Source organism: Barbatula barbatula (assembly GCF_947034865.1).
Source record: "Barbatula barbatula genome assembly, chromosome: 14".
Taxonomy (NCBI): Eukaryota; Metazoa; Chordata; class Actinopteri; order Cypriniformes; family Nemacheilidae; genus Barbatula; species Barbatula barbatula.
Window position 1 is genome coordinate 1188072 of NC_136777.1, and position 26424 is coordinate 1214495.

The 26424-nt window shown below is 40.4% G+C and overlaps 1 protein-coding gene across 5 annotated transcripts in view; it reads right to left on the reverse strand.

Moving 5' to 3' along the window:
- Positions 1 to 577: 577 nt before the first annotated feature.
- Positions 578 to 26424, reverse strand: part of anapc1 (anaphase promoting complex subunit 1) — a 32847-nt gene continuing 7000 nt past the window's right edge. For 2 of the 5 annotated variants that reach the window (XM_079473220.1, XM_079473224.1), the window contains exons 16-48: positions 25563 to 25623; positions 23900 to 24087; positions 23649 to 23723; positions 22808 to 23073; positions 21888 to 21979; positions 21503 to 21651; positions 19740 to 19827; positions 19423 to 19459; positions 18749 to 18822; positions 18185 to 18363; positions 17753 to 17979; positions 17328 to 17446; positions 16510 to 16781; positions 15022 to 15256; positions 13869 to 13960; positions 13381 to 13515; positions 13144 to 13226; positions 12369 to 12447; positions 11831 to 11905; positions 10428 to 10498; positions 10265 to 10355; positions 10111 to 10164; positions 9826 to 10019; positions 7898 to 7984; positions 6972 to 7089; positions 6344 to 6421; positions 6146 to 6213; positions 5210 to 5348; positions 4646 to 4732; positions 2554 to 2649; positions 1665 to 1863; positions 1124 to 1258; positions 578 to 972 (exon numbers count right to left, since the gene is read on the reverse strand). In XM_079473220.1, coding sequence (XP_079329346.1) covers positions 845 to 972; positions 1124 to 1258; positions 1665 to 1863; positions 2554 to 2649; positions 4646 to 4732; positions 5210 to 5348; positions 6146 to 6213; positions 6344 to 6421; positions 6972 to 7089; positions 7898 to 7984; positions 9826 to 10019; positions 10111 to 10164; positions 10265 to 10355; positions 10428 to 10498; positions 11831 to 11905; positions 12369 to 12447; positions 13144 to 13226; positions 13381 to 13515; positions 13869 to 13960; positions 15022 to 15256; positions 16510 to 16781; positions 17328 to 17446; positions 17753 to 17979; positions 18185 to 18363; positions 18749 to 18822; positions 19423 to 19459; positions 19740 to 19827; positions 21503 to 21651; positions 21888 to 21979; positions 22808 to 23073; positions 23649 to 23723; positions 23900 to 24087; positions 25563 to 25623 — 4071 coding nt within the window. In that variant the 3' untranslated portion in view covers positions 578 to 844. The remainder of the gene's footprint in view (positions 973 to 1123; positions 1259 to 1664; positions 1864 to 2553; positions 2650 to 4645; positions 4733 to 5209; positions 5349 to 6145; positions 6214 to 6343; positions 6422 to 6971; positions 7090 to 7897; positions 7985 to 9825; positions 10020 to 10110; positions 10165 to 10264; positions 10356 to 10427; positions 10499 to 11830; positions 11906 to 12368; positions 12448 to 13143; positions 13227 to 13380; positions 13516 to 13868; positions 13961 to 15021; positions 15257 to 16509; positions 16782 to 17327; positions 17447 to 17752; positions 17980 to 18184; positions 18364 to 18748; positions 18823 to 19422; positions 19460 to 19739; positions 19828 to 21502; positions 21652 to 21887; positions 21980 to 22807; positions 23074 to 23648; positions 23724 to 23899; positions 24088 to 25562; positions 25624 to 26424) is intronic. The other 3 variants (XM_079473223.1, XM_079473222.1, XM_079473221.1) reach the window with 3 other exon arrangements.

Sequence of the window (26424 nt, forward strand, 5' to 3'; positions counted from 1 at the left end):
CGTGTCTGAATGTAACTGCGCTCGTACACTTGCTAAACCTGAATGACTTTCTTTCCTCAGCAAAAAACACAAAAGACGACACTGTGAAGAACGCTGATAATCAAACAACACCGACCCTCATTGACTTCCATTGTATGAACACAAATCCACGGAGACATTTCTCAAAATATCTTCTCCCGTGCTCCACAGAGGAAAACCACGCGTGGGGAATACATGAAGACAATTGCCTTTGTGGCTAAACTGTCGACTATCCTCACGATTTTCACATTTTGAAATTGCACAAGAGAACTTTCACTTCAGTGTGGTTTGGTTCACTAAAAGAGTCACAGGAATGGAAAGCCGTATTGAAAGCACAAAGCAGCCTGAAATATTTGAAACAGCGACGTGGCTATTCAAATAGTGTGGTATGTGAGAGGGTGTGCGCTCGTGTGTTCCTGGCAATGGGATGGTTTTCATTTATAGAGGAATGCTTGAGTGATTCTTGTTTTGCTGAACTACAGTAAATAAAGGAACGCACAGTGAGAGAAATGCGAGCGATGCCTCAATGGCTGCCTTGAGAAACGAGCCGGTTCAAGTCGAGTATAAATGCAGACACATTTTTTTATCAAAACATTCCTCAGGTTACATTTATTGACTGCATTATCATAAGTACAAATATAGATACAAACTATTTACATTTGAAAACGGATGAGCGGAAAACCTTCCAAAGAGCTTCTCTTCATCCCGTTTCACTTTGTAACTTCCTAAAACAACACATTTGATCATTATTTAACATAGAAGTTGATACAACGGATGAGGTCACAGCAGGTGAGAGCAAGACGCAGTGGTGACCCGCTGTGCCCGATCAGAAGAGATCCGTCTGAACTCCAGACACGTGATTCTGCAGAAGCAGCGGACTCAAACGCAGCAGAGCGCGTACAGGAACACCCAACTGACTGCTCTTCAGGAGCAACTCCGGGAAACAAGAACATCCTGAACACAGGTGGGAGAAAGACCACGTCAGGAGAGAACGTTCAGGACTGTAGATGATGAAAATTAAGCTTTTCTAGACTTCTACTTTGCATGGATTTGCATTCATGTTTTTTAAGAGGTTTGCAAGACTGTTATAAAGCTGCGATGGTACCTTCAAGGTCAGAGGTCACAATATTTCTGAGGCTGGGGATGGAATGATAGACCAGAAAGCAGGCCAGCATGTTGACATCGCTCTCGTTGTTTATCGGCTCTCCTCTCAAGTACGCCTGCAGAACCTGACTGTTCTCTGTGTGGAAGAGAAAACATGACAGAGTGCAAAAGTGATGTTATAACCCTGTCTTTAAACATGTAAAAAACATGTGTTATGCGTGTGCTTTGAAAGTGAAGTTCAACTCCATTTGGCAAAAAATAACACAACACATGAGCGGAGCTAATGGAGTCACGAGAATAAGACATAAAACTGTACTCAGTGTTTACTTTATTTCTTCCGAGCTTTCAGTTTTTCTGTGCATTTTTCCAAAGTTGGAATAATCCCAACCCATAATATATGTTACCTCTATTCACATCACACTCATACTTTGATTGTTTAATCAGCAAGCATCCCATCTGGAAATCACGTTTGCCCGCCACTCTTTTGAAATATTTGTAGACCAGCATGTAGAAATCATTGGATAACTGATGCTGTTTCTCACCACAGATCCAGCAGTCCAGAGCTCGGTCTGCGGCGCTCTTCATGACGGGCAGAAACTCAGACGTGATCAGCAGACCGCGGCCATGAGCGTCTCGGATCCTCTGCTGTAGAACTCTGCTCTCACACACTTCCAGAACCAGCTTCATCTGCCAAATACTGAAGGTCTCGAACAGATCGGCCCGTTCCAGAGTGCGCACAGCCTACGGACACATTCACGGCAGAACACGTGCACAAATGTTCATTCCACTGAAACAAAATCTTATTTATAGTTTGTTTTGAGTGCCGCTGCTGTGACTGTGGTTAGGTTTGGTGTGTTCACATGATGTTTATAAAGATACTTATTCCAAACCTGAGCCAGCCGCCTACTTCATATTTACTCTTCAAACAGCAGCACAACAGACTTTAAAAACGGATTGGTGGTCACAAAAATATTTTACTGGGGGTTGTTTCTTTGCTCTGTTAGTGAATGTTTGTGCCAAAATCTAACTTCACAATGTTGGCGGTATGAATCGACACTATTCCAAAGACGCTGGGCTATGAAACACATTCATCTCAATGGCTTGCGCCGTGCAAGGGCGGTTTGTTGCTGCGTCGACCAAAGCGCACACAATCGCAGTGGAGAACACCACTGTTCAGTTTGCGTGCACATTGTGGTCAAAGTGTAATGTTGTTTATAGCCTCATGTTGGCTTTTTACTTCTGGCGAGAACAACAAAAATGTGAAATACCAAATGTTGTGTTCATTTGTAAAGATTATCTTGATAGACAACGTGTAAACATCATAAACATTTGTTAACCGTAGATCTTCTTTTTTGCGATCTTTCCAAACGTCTATGGGAACAAGAGTTTGAAACAGCTATAGATTGTGTGACATGCTTTACTGTAACACACCTGGTCAATAGAGATGTGTGTTGGCAGCATCTCTGGGTTTTCCTGTGTTACACATTCATACAGAATCGCTGACAATAAGGCCACCGTCTCCGGCTTCTGTAAAAACAAGCGTCAGAAATCTTTTTAAGCACAGCATGTGAAAACCAAAGAGACCAAATTCTCACACGAAGTGTGAATGAATGAATGAATGCCTATGGTGTGGTGTTAGATATCGTCCTATCAAACACCACACACAATAGTGTGTCAGCTCACACATTAACAGTAAATATACACAACATAAAAGCTTATCAGGCAATGAACAGGACATGTATAAATGCTCAATGTCAACAGAACTTCATGGAGAGTTTCACTGGTTTGCTTGCACAGTTAGTAAGTGAACAAAAAAAAGTGTTAAAGTTTCAACAGTTCTTGCACAACTTGCATAGTTCTGCCTGATGTACTTTTCATTATAAATGCATTAAAGGGACAGTTCACCCCAATGTAATACAATTTCTGTCTTTGTTTATTCTCCTTCCATTTGCTCCAAATGTGTATGAATGTCTTTGTTCTGATGAACACAGAGAAAGATATTTTGAAGAATGATTATAACCAGACAGATTTTGCCCAAAATACAATGGCAGTCAAAAGTCCTACATTCTGCAAAATGTCTTCTTTTGTGTTTAACATCTTACCAAGTAAGATATTGTTTTGTATACTCCAGTTAAGTATTTATTTGGGATTGCTTATTGCGCGGAGATAATTTTTCATGTTCTCTGTTTTATTCAAATGTTATTGTTGTATTATATGTGTAACTGTGCAAATTGTGAGAGCTTCTAGATTTTTTTTTAATATAATGTCTTAATTTCTGTACAGCACTTTGGTGATCTTTGGCTGTGTAAAGCGGTTAATCAAATAAAGTTGGATTGGATTAACAGAACGAAAAAAAATGAAGTATTTTTCTTTCTATAGGAGTCAATGGGGTCAAAATCTGTTTGGTTATAAGCATTTTTCCAAACATCCTTCTCTGCGTTCATCAGAACAAAGACGTTTATACAGATTTGGAGCAACTGGAAGGTGAGTTATGATGACAGAATTTTCAGTTTCACCATCATTTGCCTGAAGCGAATGTCAGACATCGACGTGAATAGCGCTGTCAATATGGATATTACTCTTAAACAAATGCATTGATTCGCTTCATAACACATTTGTTAAGACCATGGAGCCTTGTCGAGACGTTCTTTGATCGATGGATGCACTTTATGGAGCTTCAAAAAATCAACATCCATTCACTCTCATTTTACTTCTTGGAAGTCTCCGACTGCATTTTTCTTCAAGAAGAAAGTCACATTCACTTGGGATACCTTGAGGGCGAGTAAAAAATGGGGATATTTTTATTTTATGCATGGCTGATCAGGCGGCACGTTATAAGTCACTTTTTGATCACATATCAAATGAAAATATCCCCACGGCACGCATTTAAAAAGCAGAAAAACGTTGCAAAATATTCCTAGCCATTGACCACAGACTTCCTTTCACTCATGTTAGAAATTGAAACACCCAATACGAAGTCACTACTCGGCAACTCGTGTAACATCTAGACGTCAGAGTTTCCCGCTTGTAAATATGACTTCGCTCCACTGTCATGTGCTCAAAACTCATAATTACAAAAAAAGACTCCACCTGAATGCGACATTATCATAAATGTAAAAAGCTGAAGTACTCGAGAGCCAGCAGCGACGAAATCCGACTAGAATATTAATAAACCAAGTGACGTTTAGTTGAGGCAAGCGTGTGGAAACTTTGGTGACATTGTGAAACAGACAAACTACTTTTTCCCAGCCCAACAAGACTATTCCATTTCTACTTCCAACAAGAGCTCAATCTTTCCACCCGTCTGAGGTTTAACAAGTCCACAAAGAAAACATCAACCATTGCATCTAACACTGAGGGTTTTCTCCTCACTCAAAAGTTTCAAAACGAAATGCTTTTCTACCTCCGACTTTCTATTGACATTGATATGCTTATGAATGCAAAACGCATAAAATCCTGACTTCAGACCTGTAAAAAGCACATGAAGTCATGAACGCTTTGATCAATATATTTATGATCTCACATGTTTCATGTTTTCGGAGGCTCTGCAGAAGTATTCGGCGAAGGAGACCAACGCCGCGTCTGAGGTGAAGGTTGAGATGGCCTCGGGCTACAGGGAGAGGAAAAACAGCTCATTGACATGAAAACAACATTCTTTACTCGGGCCTTGAGTTTTAAAGAACACACTTTCCTCCATTAAAGCCTCTTCAAACACAAAATCCGGAAATATCCTGATATCTTTAACTGCTGGATTTGAGTGGAATGAAACACACGATGTGTATTTGAGCTTTAAAACCCGATAACTCTATTTGAACGGATAAATGACGGTCAAGCCTTAGTAAATATTGACAATGACTCAGCCAAACCAAATATGTCATCCTAGAGAAAAAAAATCATTTGTCAGATGTTTCTATTTCATAGCTCAGGAGATTAGATTCACTAAGTATCAACTTATTCTCAGATGTTAAAAACAGAATAAAGACAAATCAAATGAAAGTGTAGTTGTTGAAATGAGTTATAAAATGAATCAAACCGTGTGATTTTACTCTCAAATGGGTTAACATGGCTCATGAACACACACACAGACCTTGAACGTATGAGCTTCAGGGCTTCTGTTGTTGAGGTTGGGGGCCAGCAGACTCTTCCAGCCGTGAGGATCATCTTTGTACGGGAGCTGTCCTGCCCGAAGCTTCACGTACAGAACGCCATCTCTGGAGAGAATCGACCTACAAAAAAAGTGAACATGTTTAGCACAGGTCACGGCTATTTCTCAATATGTGCTCTTCGGTGATCTTGCATCCTCGTGTTCTCGCTATACGTCATCATCAACCGTCAAATTCCAGTATTAGGAACACAAGTAAAGAGAGTGCGTGAAGGTACGTGTTCTCGATGTCAAGGATGCATCGAATGCAGACTCGCGCGTACCGAAGTCTCAAAAGTCAATGCAGCGCATCCATCCGAGTTCATTCTTCCGAGGCTGCTTCACAAGACCGGTCTCCACGAGAACACAAGTCCATTTGTTTATTTATTAGATGCGTTTTATATATTAAATAAAATAACTTTTATATATATTTTGTACGTATACATTAGTTTAAATTAGTATTTCACATTTTTCTATTTTCCGGGCAAAAGAGTTGAAGTATGGCGATGCCAGTGTATCCGCCGCCTTCAGTGAAATTTGCACTTAACATGAAGGAAAGCAAAGCTAACTTTATCTGGTTATCCTTGATAAATGAGTGTCTTTTAATACTTCTGTGTAACAAATCGAATGAAATGAAATCAAATGTCACACGTGAATGAATAGCGCTTCTAAAAAGGTTTGCTGAATGCTTTTATCCACAAACAAAGGCAAACATAAACTGACGCTGATATAATACATCTTCAAGTCATTCATTTATTTTCATTATGTGGAAAAGAGCAGATGGGATGTCACAGTAGGCACAGTCATACTGGTCTGGAACGTCATGAGGGAAAGTAGGTTTTAATTTAAGTGTGAACTTCTTTAATCTACAAGCGGACTTACTGCAGATGTTGTGTCCCTTTGCTGAGGTCGATGTTCAGCTCCCAATATCTTGGACCTTTCACCTTAATCTGGACACAGACGGAAGGAAAGCATTCATTAGAAGTTTGCCAAACGAAAGCAAAGTCAAGGTCACGAGTTCGATTCTCAGCAAACACTCATAGAGAACAAACGTGAACCTTTGTTTTGTTTATTTGTTACCTGTTTAAGAAGATGTAATTCAGGCAGCATAGTGGGAGCCATCAACTCTACGGTGGTCTCATCGTACCACTGCGTCTCCTATTAAACACACACACACACAGACAGACACAGATTAGAAAGCTAACATCCGTGAATCACGACGTATATGTTCACCGTGTGATTGCATGTCTGCGTAAGCAGAGGCGTGTTTGTAATTGCCGGGAACAGCTTGTTCTCTTCTTTGGCTGTCGCGTTTAATTGAAAAGATGAATCCTCTTCAAAGCACCGATGGGGGGGCGGTCAACTTTCAACAGTCCTGCACTGTGTTTATCACGTGAGAATGTGTTTGCCCTCACATGCAGTCACGCAGACAAACACGCGCTTCATTCAACACTGTGGTTTCAGGACTTCAAAAGATAACGCGTGTGTGTACTTGAGTTTCCTCAATCACAAGGTACAATCATTATAAAGTCAACGTGAAATAATCTCACATATTTGTGTTCCGCAGCATGTCCGACTAAACATCAAATAAATGTTTAAATGCTCAGTATGAAAAAGGTTGTAATGCATTACAACTACAACAAGTATTGTAAAGTGCCAAACCCAGGAAGCCACCCATGGCGTTAGGTTGGATTAGTCTGTCACACACCTTATAGGTGACATCTAACAGAGCATAGCAGGGTTTAATCGTGTCCACGTCCACAGGCACCAAGAGACGGGGTTCTGCCGCCAGCACAGCCAGGTGACGCAAAGCCTGCAGGTGATACCTACAGAGAACACAACAAACATTTGTTAAATAAATCACATTCTATCTGAGACTCAAACCTATCCACCTATTTCATCTTTACAAATGAATCGATCAGTTCGTTCATTTTATTATAACGCTTTGTGTTCAGCATGCTTCTAATGTAGTGTCCGAAGGCATTTCTGAGGTCACTGTCAAGGACAAACATCTTAAAGGGACAGTTCACCCAAAAACGTTTCATCATTTCAAATGTGTATGAATGTCTTTGTTCGGACGAACGCAGAGAAAGATATTTGAAAGAATGCTTATAACCAGACATATTTTGCCTATTTTTCCTACTATGGAAGCCAATGGGGGGCAAAATCTGTCTGATTATACGCCTTCTTCCAGGCATTCTACATGGTGATTTTATATTGACTGAATTTTTGCAATTGTTTTTTAGGGTGAATAATATAAATATTTTCTCTGCATATTTCACCATTGAGGATGTCTTTAAAAAAGTCTAAAAGTCTCGTCTCGTGAACCCAGTCTAGTGTCTCGTCTCGTGGGATAAGTGTCTCGTCACACCCCTAGTTCGGACACTTTATTAAAAGCATGCTGAAAACAAATCATTTAAAAAAGCTGATCGGCGAGTCAGATTCATTTGTAAAGATGAAACACACATGACAGGTTTTTGGGTGAACTCACTTTAACATCACGTCGATCAGACACAAGCCCGATTCTGGGTAACAAGTGTCATTTCCAGTGGAAGAGAAAGTGGTTTTCCTCAGAAGTGAGGCGTGATGACTATTTTCTCTCATTGGAAGATTGAGAGATTAGTGTGTGTTTACCTGTTATCTGTACTGTGAGCAGGAAAATGAGGATAAAGTGCACAAAGTAGAGCAGCAATCGCCGTGTTGGAAGTGCTGAGGGTGTACCTGTACAAATACAGTCAACATTCATCTATTAAAAACACACGTCACCACAACAGCTGCTGTCTCTCGATTGGGATCAGCTCTCCTGCAGTGAACAATGCAGGAGAGCCGACGTCAGAAATTCAGCGCAAAAAGCACACAGAAGATATTCAATTGTCTAGCGAGGGAGAAAATTGGTCATTTATTGTTCAACAGCACTATTTGCGTTCTTTAAAAGGCCTCACTTGAAATAACAGGCAAGCTGAAGAGTCTACTCGACCGCTTCTGATGGAAAGGAGAGGCTCTTGCTCTGACGGCAGGTCACTTCAGTTGATTTTAAACCCACCCGCTGCTCAGTTTAACACACTTGTTATGTTGCAATTTTATAAACAACATTCTTAACTAGGGAGGCGTCCACCATTCGCAGGACTGAATGCATGTGTGGTCATTGTAATTCATTACTTTACCAAAAACAGAGCGAGGGGTCAAGATAAAGGAGACAGTTAGGCAGTAACGCCCGTGCACACAGGAAAAGTGTTACAAAGATGTTTCTTAGAATGTCCTGAAATAGATCAAGATAATGGATAAAAGTGGCTTAAAATAGCATTAACTGAAGTGGCTTGTTCTCATGCTTTGTATGGCCGGAACTTGCGATAATCTTTACTTCCATATTTTGACGCATTTCCGAGTGAAATTGAATTTCTAATGAGAAAAATAGTGGGCGTGGCTTTCGTCTTTCTCTGCGATATGATTGGATTTATAAAAACAGCCGTTGCATTTTGAAATGGAACTGGCGACAGATGGACAGTTGAAGGGGAGGAGTTAACGGATGCTCCGCCCAAACCAATTTAACATCCTAAAATGGATAATCATTACATGACGGAAGTGCATTATCAGATTTTAAATGAAGATTGCGAGGGCACGTGTATTTAATAAAGAGAATGACTCACATTGATTAACTATTTACAAGAAATGCTTTCATATTTCATGATAAAATAGGCATTTACATTTTTTATTTCACTGGGACTTTAACAAAACCTAGAAATAGTACATTAAAGTAAAATTATTAATTTTTGTTTCATTCTGTGAACTACTAACAATATTTCTCCCGCATTTCAAATAACAATAGTGTTTCTGTTTGCATTTATTTGCAGAAAATTAAAACTGGAGAAACAGGTGAAATAACAGAAAGATGCTCTGTATTTGACCATATATTTATTTTTGAAAAGCGGTAAATTGTTTAGTTTTCCTGGAAGATCACCAATCGTTTGGCTAGACAACACCCTGATTCATCAGCTGGTGTCGTGTGGATCCTTTTGAAGCTGCGATGAAATTTGGACCTTAACCAACAGCCCCCTGTTTAAGTGCATTATATGGAAAAGACCCCTGGAAACCTTTCCTCATAAGCCTCAATTTGTTTTCTACCGAAGAAATAAACACACGGACGGCTTGTCTGTAAGGATGCACGAGAAGTTATCAGCCATATCGGTCGGTAAATGGTCATTTTTAATGTTATCGGCCGATGATAAAATTTAAGCCGATATAATTGCCGATAAATTATGAATCATTTCCACTTGTTGAATCACTTCAGCCTCCATTGTTGAAGAATTATCGGACAAAATGTACATACTGGTGCATCCCTATTTGTATGACATGTGGGTGAGTGAATTATCAAGAATCAGTTTTTTTTTAGTGAACTACTCCTTTAATATATTTGTTTTCACAACGAGAAAAGTAAAATGAGGCACAGGGATTCTGTCCACACTGATGACTATCGGGAATCATTTTCAATCCAAATTTCAACATAAAGGAGCCCACTGACATCAATCGGATTACGATTACAGTAAAATGAAGAGGAAGCTTACCTCCCACCGCCCAGGAAGAGCAGACCCAGAGCCATGTGATGGGCCATGTGGAAGCCGTAGTTCATCTCGCCGAAGGTGCGCTTGTGAAGGTAACGACAAAGCTGCAACACTTTCAAGTCTCCCGAACCAGACATCACCATGGAAATGGCCAGAAGGACCATACTCAGACACGTCTGCAGGTTATACGGGCCCGTCTGGACATCCCCCAACACATGAAACAAAGTGGTTTGAGCATACATTCATGAGTTCATCAAAGTGGATTCAATGAAGACTGGAACTGCTTACCACGGTAACTGTAGAGGTGGTCAGACACTGCATGAAGTTACGGGCGAATGTGTACTAAAAATATCAGTGAAGGAGACATTTTTTTAGCATTCACTATAGTACTGAAAAATGTTCTCATATTTACAAATCAATGATTCCTCTTGCGTTCTCTTACCAGGCATTCAAAAGCATCGGAATTTGCAGACCCAGCAAACCGGAAGCCAACGGCCAGACAGCCTCCAGCGATTATATAATCATGAGCTTGTCTGTAGAAAAAACATCAGGCGTTTCAATTAAATTGAACAAATCCTAAAAAATTCATTTACAATGTGACTTACACTAAGGTCTCCAAGTTGAGATCTTCTGAGACGGCCGTCTGCTCCTGGTTTCTGATGTTTTCTTGTATTATCTGAAAAAATAACGTTTATTTTCAGCACTAATCCCAACAGTTCTGATGTGTATCTACATTGAAAGTGACAGAATTGAGTTTGTTCAACGCTGTCATGTCATCTTTGAATATGCTCAGACCAATCAGCTTTGAAATTGTATTCACATGTGCATTGATATCTGTAATGTCTGCCTCAGTATCAATGAAAAATAAAATGACAGACTTTACGTACTTATCATGACTAGGGATGCACCGATATGTTTGTCTGATAACAATAACCAATAATTCGTCAACATTGGATGCCGATGACCGATATATTGGCCGGTATACAGTGGATTCAAACAATATGCTTTTGTTACCATAATTTTCACAAACATCTACATACTACATCAACAATGTTTTTTCAAATAGCAGTAAGTGAATGATCACGACAGAAATACAGAACTGCTCTGGATTTGAACTGTAATTGGCCTTAATTGTATATGTCTATAACATTAAAAATGACCATTTATTGTCCGATACCGATATGGCTGATTATTTATCGTGCATCCCCTAATCATGACATGTGCTGTTAAAGCCAAAGGATGCTAAACTGACAAGCTGTACAGCTCCACCGAGCGCCAAACTTCCGGTCTCTCTCGTGAAACCAACACGGAAGCAACTGAAACTGCAATTCATTGACTGGCCGCAAAAGACTCAGCTCCACCCACATCCTGACAATTTTCGTTTGATTGGGAGAGACGCGCTGCCAAGATGGCGGCGGCCGGCTCCACCCACTTTAGGGCTTCAAAATTGCTCTTCAAAAACCTACGGGTGACGTCACAGAAATTGGTCCAAAGATGTTTTTATGTATCTGCTCAAAATCAGGTTTTTGTTTTAACCAAAAAATGCATCAGTCTACTCATTCCACGAGAGTTGAACTCGGGCCCTTCGGCTACAGTACACATCACAGACGGTTTGTGTGGTTCTTATCATATCAGACTTTTGAAATATAAATGAAAACTCTAACCGGAAAAATTTTACCAGGTTGTCTAGAGTCTATATCTGAACTTCTGTGAACACATTTAATCTGAGTTATTTTAAAAGCAGACTATAATAAACTGCACATAAAACAACCGAAACAGGGTGAATTAAAAGACATCATCACGACTGTCCACGACATCTAAAGTGACCAAACCCAATTCCTTCTCTTGCAACAGGAATATTGTTAAATGCCTGACATGCTTATGAACTCTAGCGAGTAGAGAGGAAACAAAATGATGACATGAGGCTCCACGGTCAGCTTCCTCTATTGAGAAGCCAAACAGTAACAGAATGCAACAGTGTGAAGTTCAATGAGTCTCTGTGGCGTACCTGAGGAACGTTACTTTTCACCCATTCTGTACTGGGAAAGATCTCATCCCACATGATCAGACATCTGGCCAGCGTCTGGAGAAACAAGGAAAACAGCAATACACATTAGATGTCCCTGTATCCAAAGAAAAATGTTTGCAAGGAAGTTTGTGAAGGTTTGTTTACTTCACTTCTGAATGTAGTAAACACTGTTCAAGTAAATAATCGGTAATAATATAAGAACAAAGAAACAAATCACAAGCAGCAAAACGAGTGAACAGCAGTATCAAGTATTCTAGAAAACATTCATGAATTGGAAAAACTATAAATTCTGTCAACGTAAGTATAGTCTGTTGGCCAAAAAAATTACTTTGGTTCCTGTTGGTTAACAATTAAAGTTGTCCTGTAACGACCCCATGTGGCCTTTAAAGCCCTCGTAAACCATAAGTACATCCCGCAGTCCCGCTGGGTAAAAGTGTGACTGAACCCAAAATGAGGTGTTAATGTGTAAGTCCTTGTGAGTCCTGAGGTCAGATCGACCTTCTGCCGGCCCTCTCACCCTCAACAGCAGAAACTCGGGTTTGATGAAGTCCAGCAGGAACATGGTGTCAGGAGCTTTCAGCCAATCAGCTATAGACCTGCAAGAGCCCAAAGAGACAGGTGTGAATGTCAGAACAGGTGAATGAAGTACTGCTCACAGATGAGATAATCTTCTCCAGAGACTTACAGCATGAGCAATGTGTTATTTTTTAATTTTGACACCGTGTCCTGACCAGACGCAATGAGATGAGTGCTAAAAACTGTATTCACCTCCTAATGTATGTTTTAGGCAGGTGCGGCCAGCGAATCTTACTGGTTCAGAATCTGTACTTTCATATTTTAAAAAGTTACGTATAGCCAAAGGTACAGAGAGTCTAATGGTTTTCTTACCCAGAAAGAATGTGAAACATGCATAACTTTACGTTGGTAAATAAAGTTTTAAAATGAAATAAATATAGGCCTGCTGCATTGAATAACAAGCTTTAGCATACTCCATTCTTCTTTGATATTGTGACGCCCTATTGCCAATGTCATAAAACAGTTTGACAAGCATCACTTTTCATCAAGTTTTCTCATGTATCGGCTACTGAAAGAGGAAGTTGGTCCATGACATTAAAGGCTCTCTTCCCTTTTCAACAGCTATTATGTAATATTCACGAGAAATTCATGCCACTTGCTAGTATGAGTTGGTGACAGTTGAAGGGACATGTGCTGTTATGGCATGGTGAATTATTAATATGTGTTGCGGATGTGAAACTGAACAGAAAGTGTTATAAATACAAACAACACCTGACCTGTTATTAGTTTTCAGATAGATCATGGCTAGGGCAAGCGTTGCACCAGGACAGGTCACATCCACGTTGATAGTGTCACCTTCCTTCAAACACATCACACATGATATTACAAATCACACACGATCACTGTTTCCTTTTTACACAGTGTATGTCTTTGGCATTTAGTGTCAGATATTTCTTTATAAGGTTCACTGATGAAAGCTGTGTGGCACGAAAAGCACAGGTGAGTTTTTCCACCTTGATCTGATAGCTGGGAGACTTGTGCTTCTCTCTGTTGATGCCTGCATGTGTGCGGCGATGTCCTCCCACCATATACTGATAGAGCTGCTCGGGAACGTTGAGGTCGGTCATCCCGATCAGATTACTGCCGTGCTGGAAGACAGAAAACAGCAGGATCAACGTGGGAATTACTCTGAAACCCGCTTCTCACTGATACACCCAAACAATATCTCACACGCTTGCTTTTCAGCAATTTTCGTTTACACTTGAAACATTCAAATCGTCTTTCCAGATGTTGCACATTGAAAAGATTGCATTGCATTGCATGTGACAAAAAAAAGATATAGTGTAGTTATGTGACGTATCCGTGTAAAGTGTATGTTTCAAAACAAGAACAGATAGTTTTTATTTAAAGTACTAATAACATTACAGCAAACATAAATGACCTGCTACTGTGCGGAAAAAAGAAAAACCTTCAGAAAAGATACACACAAAAGAAAACTCACCCCAAGGCAAACCATGCCGAGTGCCAACCCCGCTGCTAAAGAGTAAGACTCTCTGTCTGTGCAATACTCCATCTCAGGACCCGGTGGACGGCCTAGACAACAACACACACATACTGTTACAGACTCTAAGCAATATTAAACGGACAGCATTTCTTTACTGGAATAAAAACGAATATTTGTATAATATATGTGGGTCAAAGACGAAAAAGGGTTTAAGCATAAAAACTGCTTTAAATTGTTGTTGCATTGTTTTGTTTTTCTAAGCAAAAATAAATATCATACATTTTCCCTGATTTAGAGAAGACGGCCACTAAAACTCATTCAGTGTAACAATCTCGACAGGAATATTTACAAGAAAAATCAGTTTATGATATATTTAAAGAATAAATCATTTTACCCCAAATGCTAATTAGTTGTATTTGGCATTTGCCACTTTCCTAGGTTTTATCAATATGAATCTTTTACTCATTTAAAGCACAATAAAATCTTATATTCTCGCTTATTCTTTTATATATTTTAATATGCACAAGTCAGAATGTGCATGCGGTTTGAATTTGTACATAAATATTGCGTCACACTGAGTGAAAACCTAACAATATTTCAACGTATTTTTGACATTATATTCTCCAAAACCTTAGTTGAAACCATGAAGTAGACATTTTACTTTCATTAAATGTGCTTTCTATGGACGTATAAAAACACTAATGTATATTTCTTTAAATGGGGACATCTTAACGTCTTTGACGCGTATACATTTCCATTACAAAGGTTTCTAAATGTATAACATAAGAAGCCAGTTTGAAAACTGTCTTATCGTCCCTAGCCTGCCAAAAGTAAGCTTATACTACCGATTCATAATTTAAGCAGTCGTGTAAGATTTCACCAAAAATATTCTTAAAAAAGAAGATATAAGTACTTTAATATAAGGAGGCAATTTCATGTTTCAAACAAAGATGGCGATGGAGATGCAACTTAATAGGTTTAAACATGAAAATGTCACTTTGCGATATGAATGATCCTCAAGTTCAACTAAACTTTAATTCTAATGCAATATTCGGGCTGTGTAAATCAGAAAAAAACCTAAACTGAAAATAAAAAGTACTCAGAAACTCTTCAACTGCAAATCCTTTCATCCACAGCAGACAAAACTAACCGATCTCAGCAAGCAGGACCTCAGCGTTGTGTCGATGACCTGTGCCCTGGTAGACCAGACCGATGCCGACCACTGCAGCCACCTGAACGCTGTGCGGCACGTCCAGCTCGGTGGAAGTGGGCGGCAACAGCGCGGGGATGTGGATGCTCAGCAGGCGGGTGATGGACATGTCCATGGTGCCCAGTTTGGCAGCCGATACACCCAGCAGCAGCCCGATGCTTGTCATCTCGTGACCCTAGCACAGACAAGAAGTGTTAGAATGGCTCAACAACACATAAACACACTTAGAGGGAAAACTATTTATGTAATAACTTTTATTCTTATTTGAATGTGAAATGTTTTTACTTTTCATTGCAGTTAGAAAATAAGAAAGAACCAATACGTTCAATGACCAAAACTGGATTTTATAATTTCGTTCTGAAGTGCATAAACGTTTCATTCATTCAATAAACCCCCTCATTCATTAAATTTGTGTTCGTATGAAGTGAAACAGGATGTTTTTCTGTCTGATTCTTGTAAAAACAGCAAAAGCTCTACGAGAGGCCGCAGATGTGAGTGTGGGAGAGGCCAGTCTAAACACCACGATATCTCAAGGCTTGATATAGCTTATAGATTACAGATACGCTCAGCGACCACAGAAAGTCTCAACAAAGCCTGACCTGACTGGAAATGAGAGAGCAGTGCACGTTACTGCCCTGTGAACTGTCAGAGTGAAACTCAGCTCGAAGTTTGCCTTTCATGTGAGAAAAACAACAGGATGAGAGCAGAAAACCTGAGAAAAACATGCAAACCTGACAACTCCAGTACTACTAATGGAGAGGAGGAGGAGGAAGTCATCCTCACCGATTTCCAGAAAAAAGATTCACGCTTCAAGAAGAGCCGCCATGTTGGATTTAAAGGTGTCATGAATTAAGAAATCAATTTTAACCTGAGCTTTTGTTATATGAAAGCTCATCGTATTCAAAGAAACTGAAGATCATTTCAGCGTGGATGTCGATGCCGGATTTGCAGAGAGACCGAGATTAAAAAGCAATGCTTTGCTGTCAATATTGAATATATGTACGATGCGTCACTATTGCTTTGTTAGAGATTTCCTGATTATGTGTAACCCATGTGTCAGACCAAGTTTACAGAAGACACCAACTTGGTACATTGCTTGTCAAACAGACAAACAGAAATGTACATTACAGGGCAAATTGCTGTTTTTCGGAACTGTTATCCAATGATAGCAGTGGGCTTTTACGTCCAAGTCTTCAATGCGGCCCATAAAACTGAGCGTTTCTTGAGCCGGCCTCAAAACCAGGGTATAAAAAAGCCCAAGAAATCGTCAGAGGCACACACAAAACTCACCAGCATGATTCTCGGGTGTTGCAGGTGATCATCAGTGTGTTGTAAATGGTTGTCAGTGGGTTACTTCGGTGTTCTGTGTGGTTGGTTACTGTCAAAGAGCCCCACCTCTAATTTCTATTTATGACGCTGAAAACTCACCTTGGTGAGGTAGTCGTGGATATTAAGTGTTGCTAGTTTGGTGAGGTGGCCGTTGAGACCCAGAGCCATGAGGAATCCTGCGTACTCATTGGCCAGGTCAGCGCTTTTGGGTTTGTTATAAGCGATCCACGCAGATTCCACCTGAGAGGCAGGAGCGATTTTTAGCCCGGCAGCGACTCCGTTATGAAAGCTGGGCCAGCTCGTCATGTTGGGTGGCACATCGATGTTTCCGCTGTTCAGGTCCACCATGGTGTTCCTGGGAGGAGCCCGACCTTAGTGGGAAGACACAGAAAAGGACAGCTTTAATGAAACAAACAAAAGACTAAGCTAGCATAAAGGCTAGTTAGCCAAACACAAAGTATGGTGACCTTTTACATTTAAACAATCTTTTTAAAAAACATATTACAAGATTTATTTAGCTATCATTAAACAAAACTTAATCGAACATCAATATATCTATCTTTGAAATGTGCCACATCAAAATTCTTGACTAACAATACACATTACAACTTTTAACAATTAAAAATACACAACGTCATAAATGTTGAAGAGATTTCATCAAACCAAAAAGTTGAATATAAATCTATATATATACAAAATCTCTAAAGGAGCATCACAAGGGAAACTCTTAGCACACGTTGTATATTGCAGGATGTAGTTGAAGAGTGAGAGACGTGTGGTGGGATCGGTCCGAGTTGTCTTCTGGGCACAATTACTGCTCTAAGAAATCCAAGAAAGCTCTTAAAAACTGCTTTGCTAACTCGGTAAACCTATTCATTAGGGAACTTCAAAGAATGGGCGGTATCTGATGACCGTACCAGTCAGATTGAGTTTGGGCACAGGGAGGGGTTCGGTTGGCACAGGGTGGTATGAGAAGAGAGTGAAGAGCCCTCGCCCGACAGGAAGAGCCATGGTGCGCTGACACAATTGCAACAGCCTGCAACACAAACAAATATAAATCAATCAAAAATAAATCCAATATTACATTTACATTTATGGATTTGGCAAAGTTTTTTTCGAAAGCATTGTGTATACATTTGTTTCCGATGTGCAACCCCTGGGTTTGAACCCGTTGCTTGCGCCACACTCTAACCACTGAGCTACAGGAAAGCTGTAGGTGTGTTTCAGGTGTTTTTATTGTGACTTTCCAGCTGGAGACGTATAAACCTAACTAATCCTAAAATAAGTTTCATGCGACATTCAAAGAAGACAGAAAACTGCATACAGGCCTGACGCCACTCACTTGTTCTCTTTCTCCTCGATGTACTCGTGGTCACTGACTTCAGGCAGATGGGTCACGTTGACCCGTACAGGTCTGGAGCTCTGAAGCAGACGTCTGACCTCCTGCACCCTCAGATCCTGACTCCAGATCAATCCCATCACATCTGTGTCCAGATCCGTCATGCCGTCCTCTTCCTCATCTGCTTCAGTGGTGATGGGCGGCTCTAACATCACGTTCAGACCAACAGTCTACATAAAACACAAACGTATAATTCAGTTGCAATTGATCCGTTTGGTGCATTGTGGGATACGGTGTGGAATGATCTGATGTATACTGCTCATTTTCTGTGGTTGTACATCTGCATAATTACAACACTATGCACAGCACACATTCTGCTTAAAATTCTATAAATGCATGTACACTATATAATCCAGTGGTTATTCCCTTCCTCACCGATTTACGATTGGCTAGGGTCACTTTGTGAGCTTGCTTGGTCAGGTCTTGTCGTCCAATCAGAGCGCACACGTCCTCGGACCAATCAGAGCTGGGGTGTTCTCGGCACTGGTAGATGGCGTCTCTGATCGGCAAAGCCACACCGAACGGAACTGTTTCAAGATCCTTCAATGTAAATCCTGTGTGTAAATCAAACACATGTAAAACAGCGTGCAGTCACGTGCCCCTTGTGACGGACTTGGTATGATGTCATTTAAACAAACAAATTTAGAAGCTTTTCGTAAGACCACTTTAGATCAAGTCTGAGGCTCAATACATTCTTTACGCATGTATGTAAATACAATCACTTCAAGCTATGCAAACCAAATTTCATGGGGCATTGTTTTCTGAAATGTGACAAGAGTGCCATACATGCACATGAACAGTACTGAAGTAATGATCACAGGAACCCACGAATGTGTAAGAACGCATATGAACTACAGGCTTGCCAATTCCTGGCATCTGCATTAACATACATGAGCCGAGTCCGGACAGGTGAAAAGAACTTTGATTTCAGATTCTGACCTGCAGACGTCAACCACAGCACCAGTTTCTCAGCTAAACAACTGGACGATGGACCGGCCTTTACACAGTTCTGCCTGTGGAACACCAGACAAACACACGCAGGAAAACTCAGTAAGGAAGGAAACACTTAATGGCCTCTCCAGATTACACGATTTTAGCCCAGATTTGCATGTTGTAGGTCATCGTAGTAATTCGTATACGACATGGGGCGTCGAGACGCAAGATTCGCCATAGTAACTGCTCCTGCGAAGTCACACGACATCACAACAGAAGGACTAGCATGTTGTAGTGAAGTGTAGTGAAGCTCTTCCGTACACAACATTTAAACATGGCGAAGAGCCATGCAATGGAGGAAAAGTTTGAGTTATGGCAACAGTGCTAATGTCTGTATGATGTTTCCTCAAGGGACAACCCTGATAGGTTTAAAAAAGAGAAATGCTGGCGAAAAATGCTTGCTGACGCGCTCCAGCAAACTAAAACCCGTTCTCGTCCGGAGGACACACATAGTCTGCCATTGTTTCTTGTGAAAGACATGTCAAGATTTGCAAAATCTGACACAGTGACATCACAACGGATTAAAAAAAAATTATCTGGAGAGGCCATAAACTAAACAAACACAGGTCACACGATGAACAAAAATAAGGCACATGACAATAGTTATAAAGTTCTGTTACCTGCTCAGAAAAGACTCGCTGAAGTTTTTCTTCTGCCCTGCAAAAACAACAGACCAAAACCAAAACATATTTTCAGGATTCAAAGCATCTGAGAACTGAAGTGTCATGATGTGTGTCATGTATCAGGTTTGCAATGAAATTAATCAAAATCATTTCATTGACCACCAATGGAGAGATTCTACATTTAAAACACAATCATAATGTATGCATTTACTCTTAATAAAAGTTATTAAATTGATCTTCTTTCTTTTTTTCCGTAGCATACTTTTATAAAAGTCAAGTCTCTCACACACACACACACACACAGCATTTCTCACCGAGCCCACCTGCTGACAGCTTGGAGAGGTACTTGGACACATTGGTTGAGATTGCATCCTCATCACCGACCACATACATGGCGTAGCTCTGAGAAACAGACAGAGGAAGTAAAAAAAATGAAATAATATATTAGCAGCGGGGCAGCACCTGTGTGGCTTTGGTTTGGGGGAACGAGTCTTTAACCACACACACGATTGCATGCATTGTAACCGCAACACATTAAGCGCAAAAGACGATTTCTTTAGTAAAACCACATCTCCATCTCGGTTGCTAAGGTGTTTGAGTGGTTTTTAAAGCGGCAATTTGTTACTTTTTGGTTTAAAATGAAGAAAAAAAGAACATGGAAATGTAATGGGAATAATGATTATAATATTGATAATGATGATTGATGAGATTTCTCAGGATCCAAGTAAAGAGAGAAAAATGTGAAAACATAGCATACAATGGGCATGTACGTAGTTGCTTAGTTTCTTGTACATCTTTGTTAGTTCTTTGTAAATCAATGTTTGCATATATTTTACATTTACATTTATGCATTTGGCAGACGCCTTTTTCCAAAGCGACCTACATTGAATTATCCAATTCATTTGTTTTCTTCTAAGTATGTGCAATCCCCTAGGATCAAACCCACGACCTTTACGCCATGCTCTTACTACTGAGCAACAGGAAAGCTGTATTGTACTATTTCTCTTTTTAAATTTTTCACTATATAAAAAATAAAGAGACCATTTCACTACTATGTAGATATGTGTTTTGATAAAGGTTTTGTTTAATTCTGTGTACAACGAACAATAATTCTTCCAAATTTCGAATAATAATATTGTTTCTATTTGGGGTGGGGACAGAGATGACAAAATGAAAACTTTAATAAATTGTTTCTGTAATAACTCGTTGGGAATATTTATCACATAAAGTGGGCGGTCTGTCCATTGGCTATTCTACTCCAGCTCTCACAGTATGTGGTTCCCAAACTGTCATTTGGGAAAGGTCACTTTAGTGTAGCCTAAATGTAAAAAACAGTTTATTCCTATGACTAAACATGTCACTTGTTCATTGGTGTACGCGATTATATGCTTGGACACAGGATGCGCAAGCACCAAGAGTGCGATGATGCACGCTGAAGTCTGAAGACTACGTACACGCAGGTTTGACTACACAAATGTTCAGTTTCTGTCATGCCAATAAAGAACACTTAACCTGAAAATCGAAAGGGGGGGGAGAGAGAGAGAGAGAGAGAGTTGGTGTTGAGGGTTAAATGGATGCCCTAATGTTCTGGACTCTAATTTAAGGGACGAGAGCAACGGAGTAAACGCGGTCCATAATTGTGTAACGGCTTGTCAGAGGCTTGCTGGGGTTGTGCGTCACTTCGTCCAGCCTGATGGAAAGAAGTAAAAAGCCAACACACACATGACCCCTCCCAACACCCTGTCGAGTGATTCAGTCCAACACTTCCATGGAATAATTGAGGTGGGGCATCTTTCTCGCACACACACACAGGAAGTCGAGTCCGCCCGGGGAGAACTCGGCGATCGTAAAATGTCATTACTATTAGCTTGCAGCGTTTTGCCATCTAACTGCTTGACATTTCCACGGAACATGTGTGCCAGCTGAGGGCATGCAACCCATTTCTCTGCTCACTGTTAGCTCCCCCTGTTGGACACCGTGGCAATCTTTTCGATAAAAATGTTTTTGGAGGGTACAAGGTTAGGAGTGAGCCATGAACGAAGATCACATTTTTCACAGGTGCCCTTTTGGTTCTTACCAGCACCAGTAGTTTGGTCCGCTCGCAGATGTCGGGCAGGTAGGGAAAAGGGGGCACATTCTGCCCTCTCAGGCACCGACTGAGCCAGCCGAACACACACGGAGCTTCTCCATTTAAGAAAACCGGCCAAGTCATCAACTCCATCTGGTCTAGGCACGCACAGATGACATGACATCATGTTAAATAGTGACCGATGCTTCAAATCATCTCCAAATAATGCACAAATGTCAGTTGACTCCCCACAACCCAACCAAATCACTTAAAATGACAAATCAAACGCCAAAAATAGCCACAACGCTCATATCTGGTCCTTATCAAGTCAGCAATGTGTGGTAAATGGATAAAAATGCCTTTGGCTGCTAATGAGCATCGATCGGGCTCGTACCTTGATCAATCACGCAGGCCTCCTTGAAGGTTTTGATGAATGAGGGGTAATCGCGCCAGTACAGATCAATGTATTCGTCCAGCTGTAGGTCCCTAATGAAACCAGAGAAAAAAATTATTAGCGGCTAACAGAGTCATCAGACGGTCAATATAGACTAATACAATATACACTAATACCAAACTCATGAGGCATAGTCGCATACACACCGACTTTACATCTGATTAACAAGAAAATCTGTGGACAGACGTTCGCTAAGTCTTATTATCAATGCTAACTAGGTAAGGTATAGAGTAACTGTTATGCAGCTTTTTTTTCATTAAATTTTATTTATTTTAATACAGGACTTTTTAATGTCACACCATCATTTAAGTGTGGAAAACATATGATTTTCTGGGAATCATAATGCATTATAGTGTCGAGAGACAGGAAATGATGGGGTGATTGAGGGAGTACAGGAGACGGGAAAGGACCAGGAGACGGTATTTGAACTTGGGTTGCCCGCAGCACTTTAAGCCATTTTAGACAAAGCAAAACATTTATTTTGTGTTTTTGTAGCTCAATTGGTAGAGCGTTGTATTATTACAACACAACGTTTTCATGTTTTATAGTCACACCGTTCCAAACAGTGCCTGATTAAACCCTCGTTGTCAACATGACAGAAAACACTTGACATTTCATGAACCAATGAAGTACACATTACAGCCATCTACACAAAACAGACCTGGTCCACCTGCAAAGACAAACAGTAACAACTGTGAAGTGGCTCTTTATTTTGGCAGTAAAAGTAGTGGACGTATTTAAAGCACATGCTTTGGTGAATTACTTCACCGTGTGCTTATTTTTTTCCATTTCTGTCGCCGTTCTACTCCCACATAATGTTCTCTCTCTATACTATACTACTAAATAAAAGGGACGAATACTTGGCCAGCTGCTGCAGAAGGCCGACCAGACCTCTCGCCCCGCTCCGCTGCAGCTCATCCAGTTTCAGATCTTCATAAAGCAGATGCAGCACATAGAAGAGAACCGGGATGTGTGGAAAGAGCAGCGCAGAGGAGTCCAGGCCCAGAGCGGACTCGTGCTTCTCCACACCAGCAGGGGGCGAAACCACCTCCAAGCCCTGAACGGCCACCGCAGGTCGCATGGAAACCTGCCAATGGTAGTCAGAGCAACGGAGGTATCCCCAATCCTATTGATGTCAAAACAAACATATTAAGTCACGTCTTCCAAACATTATTTAGCAAAATTCAGCAAACCGGGGATTTTTTTAAGCATTACATCCAATCAGAAGAGAACATCGCTATGCCCTACTCACTCCAAAAGTTAGATTCTTTGAAGCAGGAACTCAAAGAAAATATGACGATTGTGACTCATAATGTGGCAGGAAGACAATTGGCTACAGGAGCAATAAAACATCATTTAGAAAGACCCTTTATGTGGTTCCCCCTGCAGCAGTGCCCTTGTATAAAAATTGCTGCTGTATATACTGTAGACTTGTTATGGCAAAAATGAACAATACAATTGATTTCCAACCTTTCAAATGTTTTTTCATTGCGTACTGCGACTGCTTTTCTACATCATCATGTATATCATTTACGAATACTGTATATGGTCATGCATGTCACTATGACACCTTCAAATCTACTTTCGATTTTTTACCTAACCTTTTTTTTTAATCAATTTATTTATTTTTTCTCACAAACTGTATGATAAACCGGAGTCTAGGTCATGTAAAGGGTCTCTGACATGTGTAAGGACACTCACCTCATCAGAACCTGTTTCTGCAGGACGGGCCTTCTTAGGGGCAATTACTGGTGAAAGAGGCACTTCAAAATGAAGCTGCGGAAATAACAACAGTGTTAATGATAATAGTTGTAGACATACAAGTACTGAACAATAGGACACTTCACTGCACCAATTTCAGTGAAATGTCCCTGTTAGTCATTTTATGTGCGTTTTGTGTGTGTGCGAGTGTATTTTCGGGGTTCAAAATGAAAGAATAAAGAAACCCTTACGTTGTGAGTCCATGTCAGGCGCTCCGTGTTGTAACCCATCATTGTCATTAAACACGTTACAAACAGGTTCCATTCGAGGTGCATGCTGGGACCTCCAGGGGCGTTGTAACTGTTGTACCACTTGACCAGCACTTTCATGGCGGTGTCCTTGGGAAGAATAAACCTGATGGCCCGCAAGCACCGTCTGACTGTAGAGACGAGAGAAGAACAATAATTATGTTTTGTGTTTAATCTTCTAGAGACAGCAATACTTATTCTTGTCTTAAACACTGTGAATAAAATGTAGTTATATCTACCGCTGCCTCTACATAAACGAATACCATAGTTTTATATTTCCACGAGTAAAAATGAAAACCCCTTTGAACATAATTTTCAGGCTATATCGCCCACCCCCATGTGTACATCAAAGTGTTAGCGTGTTGATGAAGCGAGGGGGTGATGATAATGGAGACGGATGCTCCACGCGGAGGTGATCCTATAGAACGGTGGGCACGGAGGGGGCCGCCACTTCAAAAGACACAGCCGGAGCTGGAACTCGAATCTGTGCGAGGGGGCGGCCACATGGAGGAGAATGGAGAAAGGACCACGACACACAGATGACTGTTTGCCAAAGTGTGTGACACGGGCTGATGAAGAGATGTTGAGGGGAATACATGAGGGTGGAGAGACACATGGGGTTTCATTTTTTGTTCAATTGGCTTTTTACAGTAAGATAACATGAAAGGGAAAATGTAGGACTTTATCTTGAAACAGTTCAGAGGTGGGCAAAATTTCGATTCGACTCAGTAAAGCCCAGTCATTTATTAACACTGTATGAATCGTGTGCAATAAGATTAGCTGCGTGTTAAATAAAAGTGGAGTCAAAATTAAACCCAAGCTTTGCAGTATTCGAGGTCTGAAAAAGTACAAAGAATATTTTTGTTATTTTCACCTTTTTCTCCAGTTTATAAATGCAAATAGAAACAATATTATTATTTGAAATTTGGAAGAAATATTGTTAGTTCAGCGAATGAAACAAAATGATCATTTGACCCAAACACACAGCCTACCTATAAATGGTCAATCCAGAAATAATATTAACATAATTTTATCTTAGTTCTTTCTGTGGCGGCACATGCATTTATCTAACATTGTGAAAAATATAAAACCTTTACAGAAAATCAAGATAATACAATTATCACAAGCACATCTTGCACATCAACTTCTACGGCGTGAATCAGGAATATGTGAAGACATTTCCTGCTCATATTGTCCCAAAGAAAAAACACTCCATCACGCTCTCGATGACGCCTGCGGCTTCATTAGCAAACAAACAGTGAAAGGTCAGGACAGAGCTGAAGAGCTGAAATGCCACTTTATTAACGGCAGAAAGACCACTTTTTTTAAACTACAGCATTTATTAACAGGAGACTGCCCTTAATTCAGAAGAATTGTAAAGAAATCTGGATCATCACATATTTCTTACTATCTAGAAAGAAAAAACTTAATTGTTATTTGCCCATACAAAAGTTGCCACCATGATGCCGGGGTGTTATATTTAAAATATTTTTTAACAAATTAAAAATTCTCACATAGTAATTTACTCATCCACATGCCATCCCAGATGTATATGACTACCTTTCTCCAACTGAACACGAATGATGTTTTTTATGTGTTTTCTTACCAAGCTCTGAAGTGGCCACCTCAGGAATGGTGATTCTTAACATGGAGCCGGTGCTTAATTCCTGAACAACAGAAAAACGAGGGGCAGATACTAAATGAGCAACACCAACACAGAAAACAACAAATAAAGATTCAAACCAACAACATTGCAGTATTGATAACTGTTTCAACACAAAGGCCATGGGTTTCATTTGTAGGGTACACGCACATGATCAAACATATGCCGTCTGCTAAATGCGCAGATGTAAAAACCAATGATCTGGATAAATGTAAACCTTCATAGACGTTGTTTACTATTTTTAAAACCGTTCCTAAGAACCGTATCATTCTACATAAGTTTGTTGAGGCGAGATGGCTTTGACAGGCCTGCGAGGGGATTTTTGTTGACAGGAACACATGGTTCAGTGAGGAATGACAACACCGGCCCTGTGGATAGAGGGCTCGACTGCAGGGGACCAGACCTTATTGAGTTGTGTCAAAACAATGACAGGCTCCTGGTGCTCATGTCCAAAGCACCACACTGCCATGATGGTCGTGTCCCGTGGCTGGAACAGCACTCAATTACAGAGCGGCTGCCGTATGACACAAGCAATTACCAGCTCCCCCCTACAGCTGTGGTGGACACAACAAACATGGACGCTGTCTTCCTCACCATGTTTGGCCACAGCGACTTTGCGAATCTCTCATATTGCATTATTAAACATTTTGACATACTTAGTACATTCGCAATATTAGTGTTGATTTGAAATACAGAAAATGGTAAGAATGAAGTCATCGAAATCCTCAAATAAAATCAAAACCGTTTGATATATCAGCTTCTGTTTTCTGCCTATTTACCTTTTTGGACTAAAACAGAAAACTTT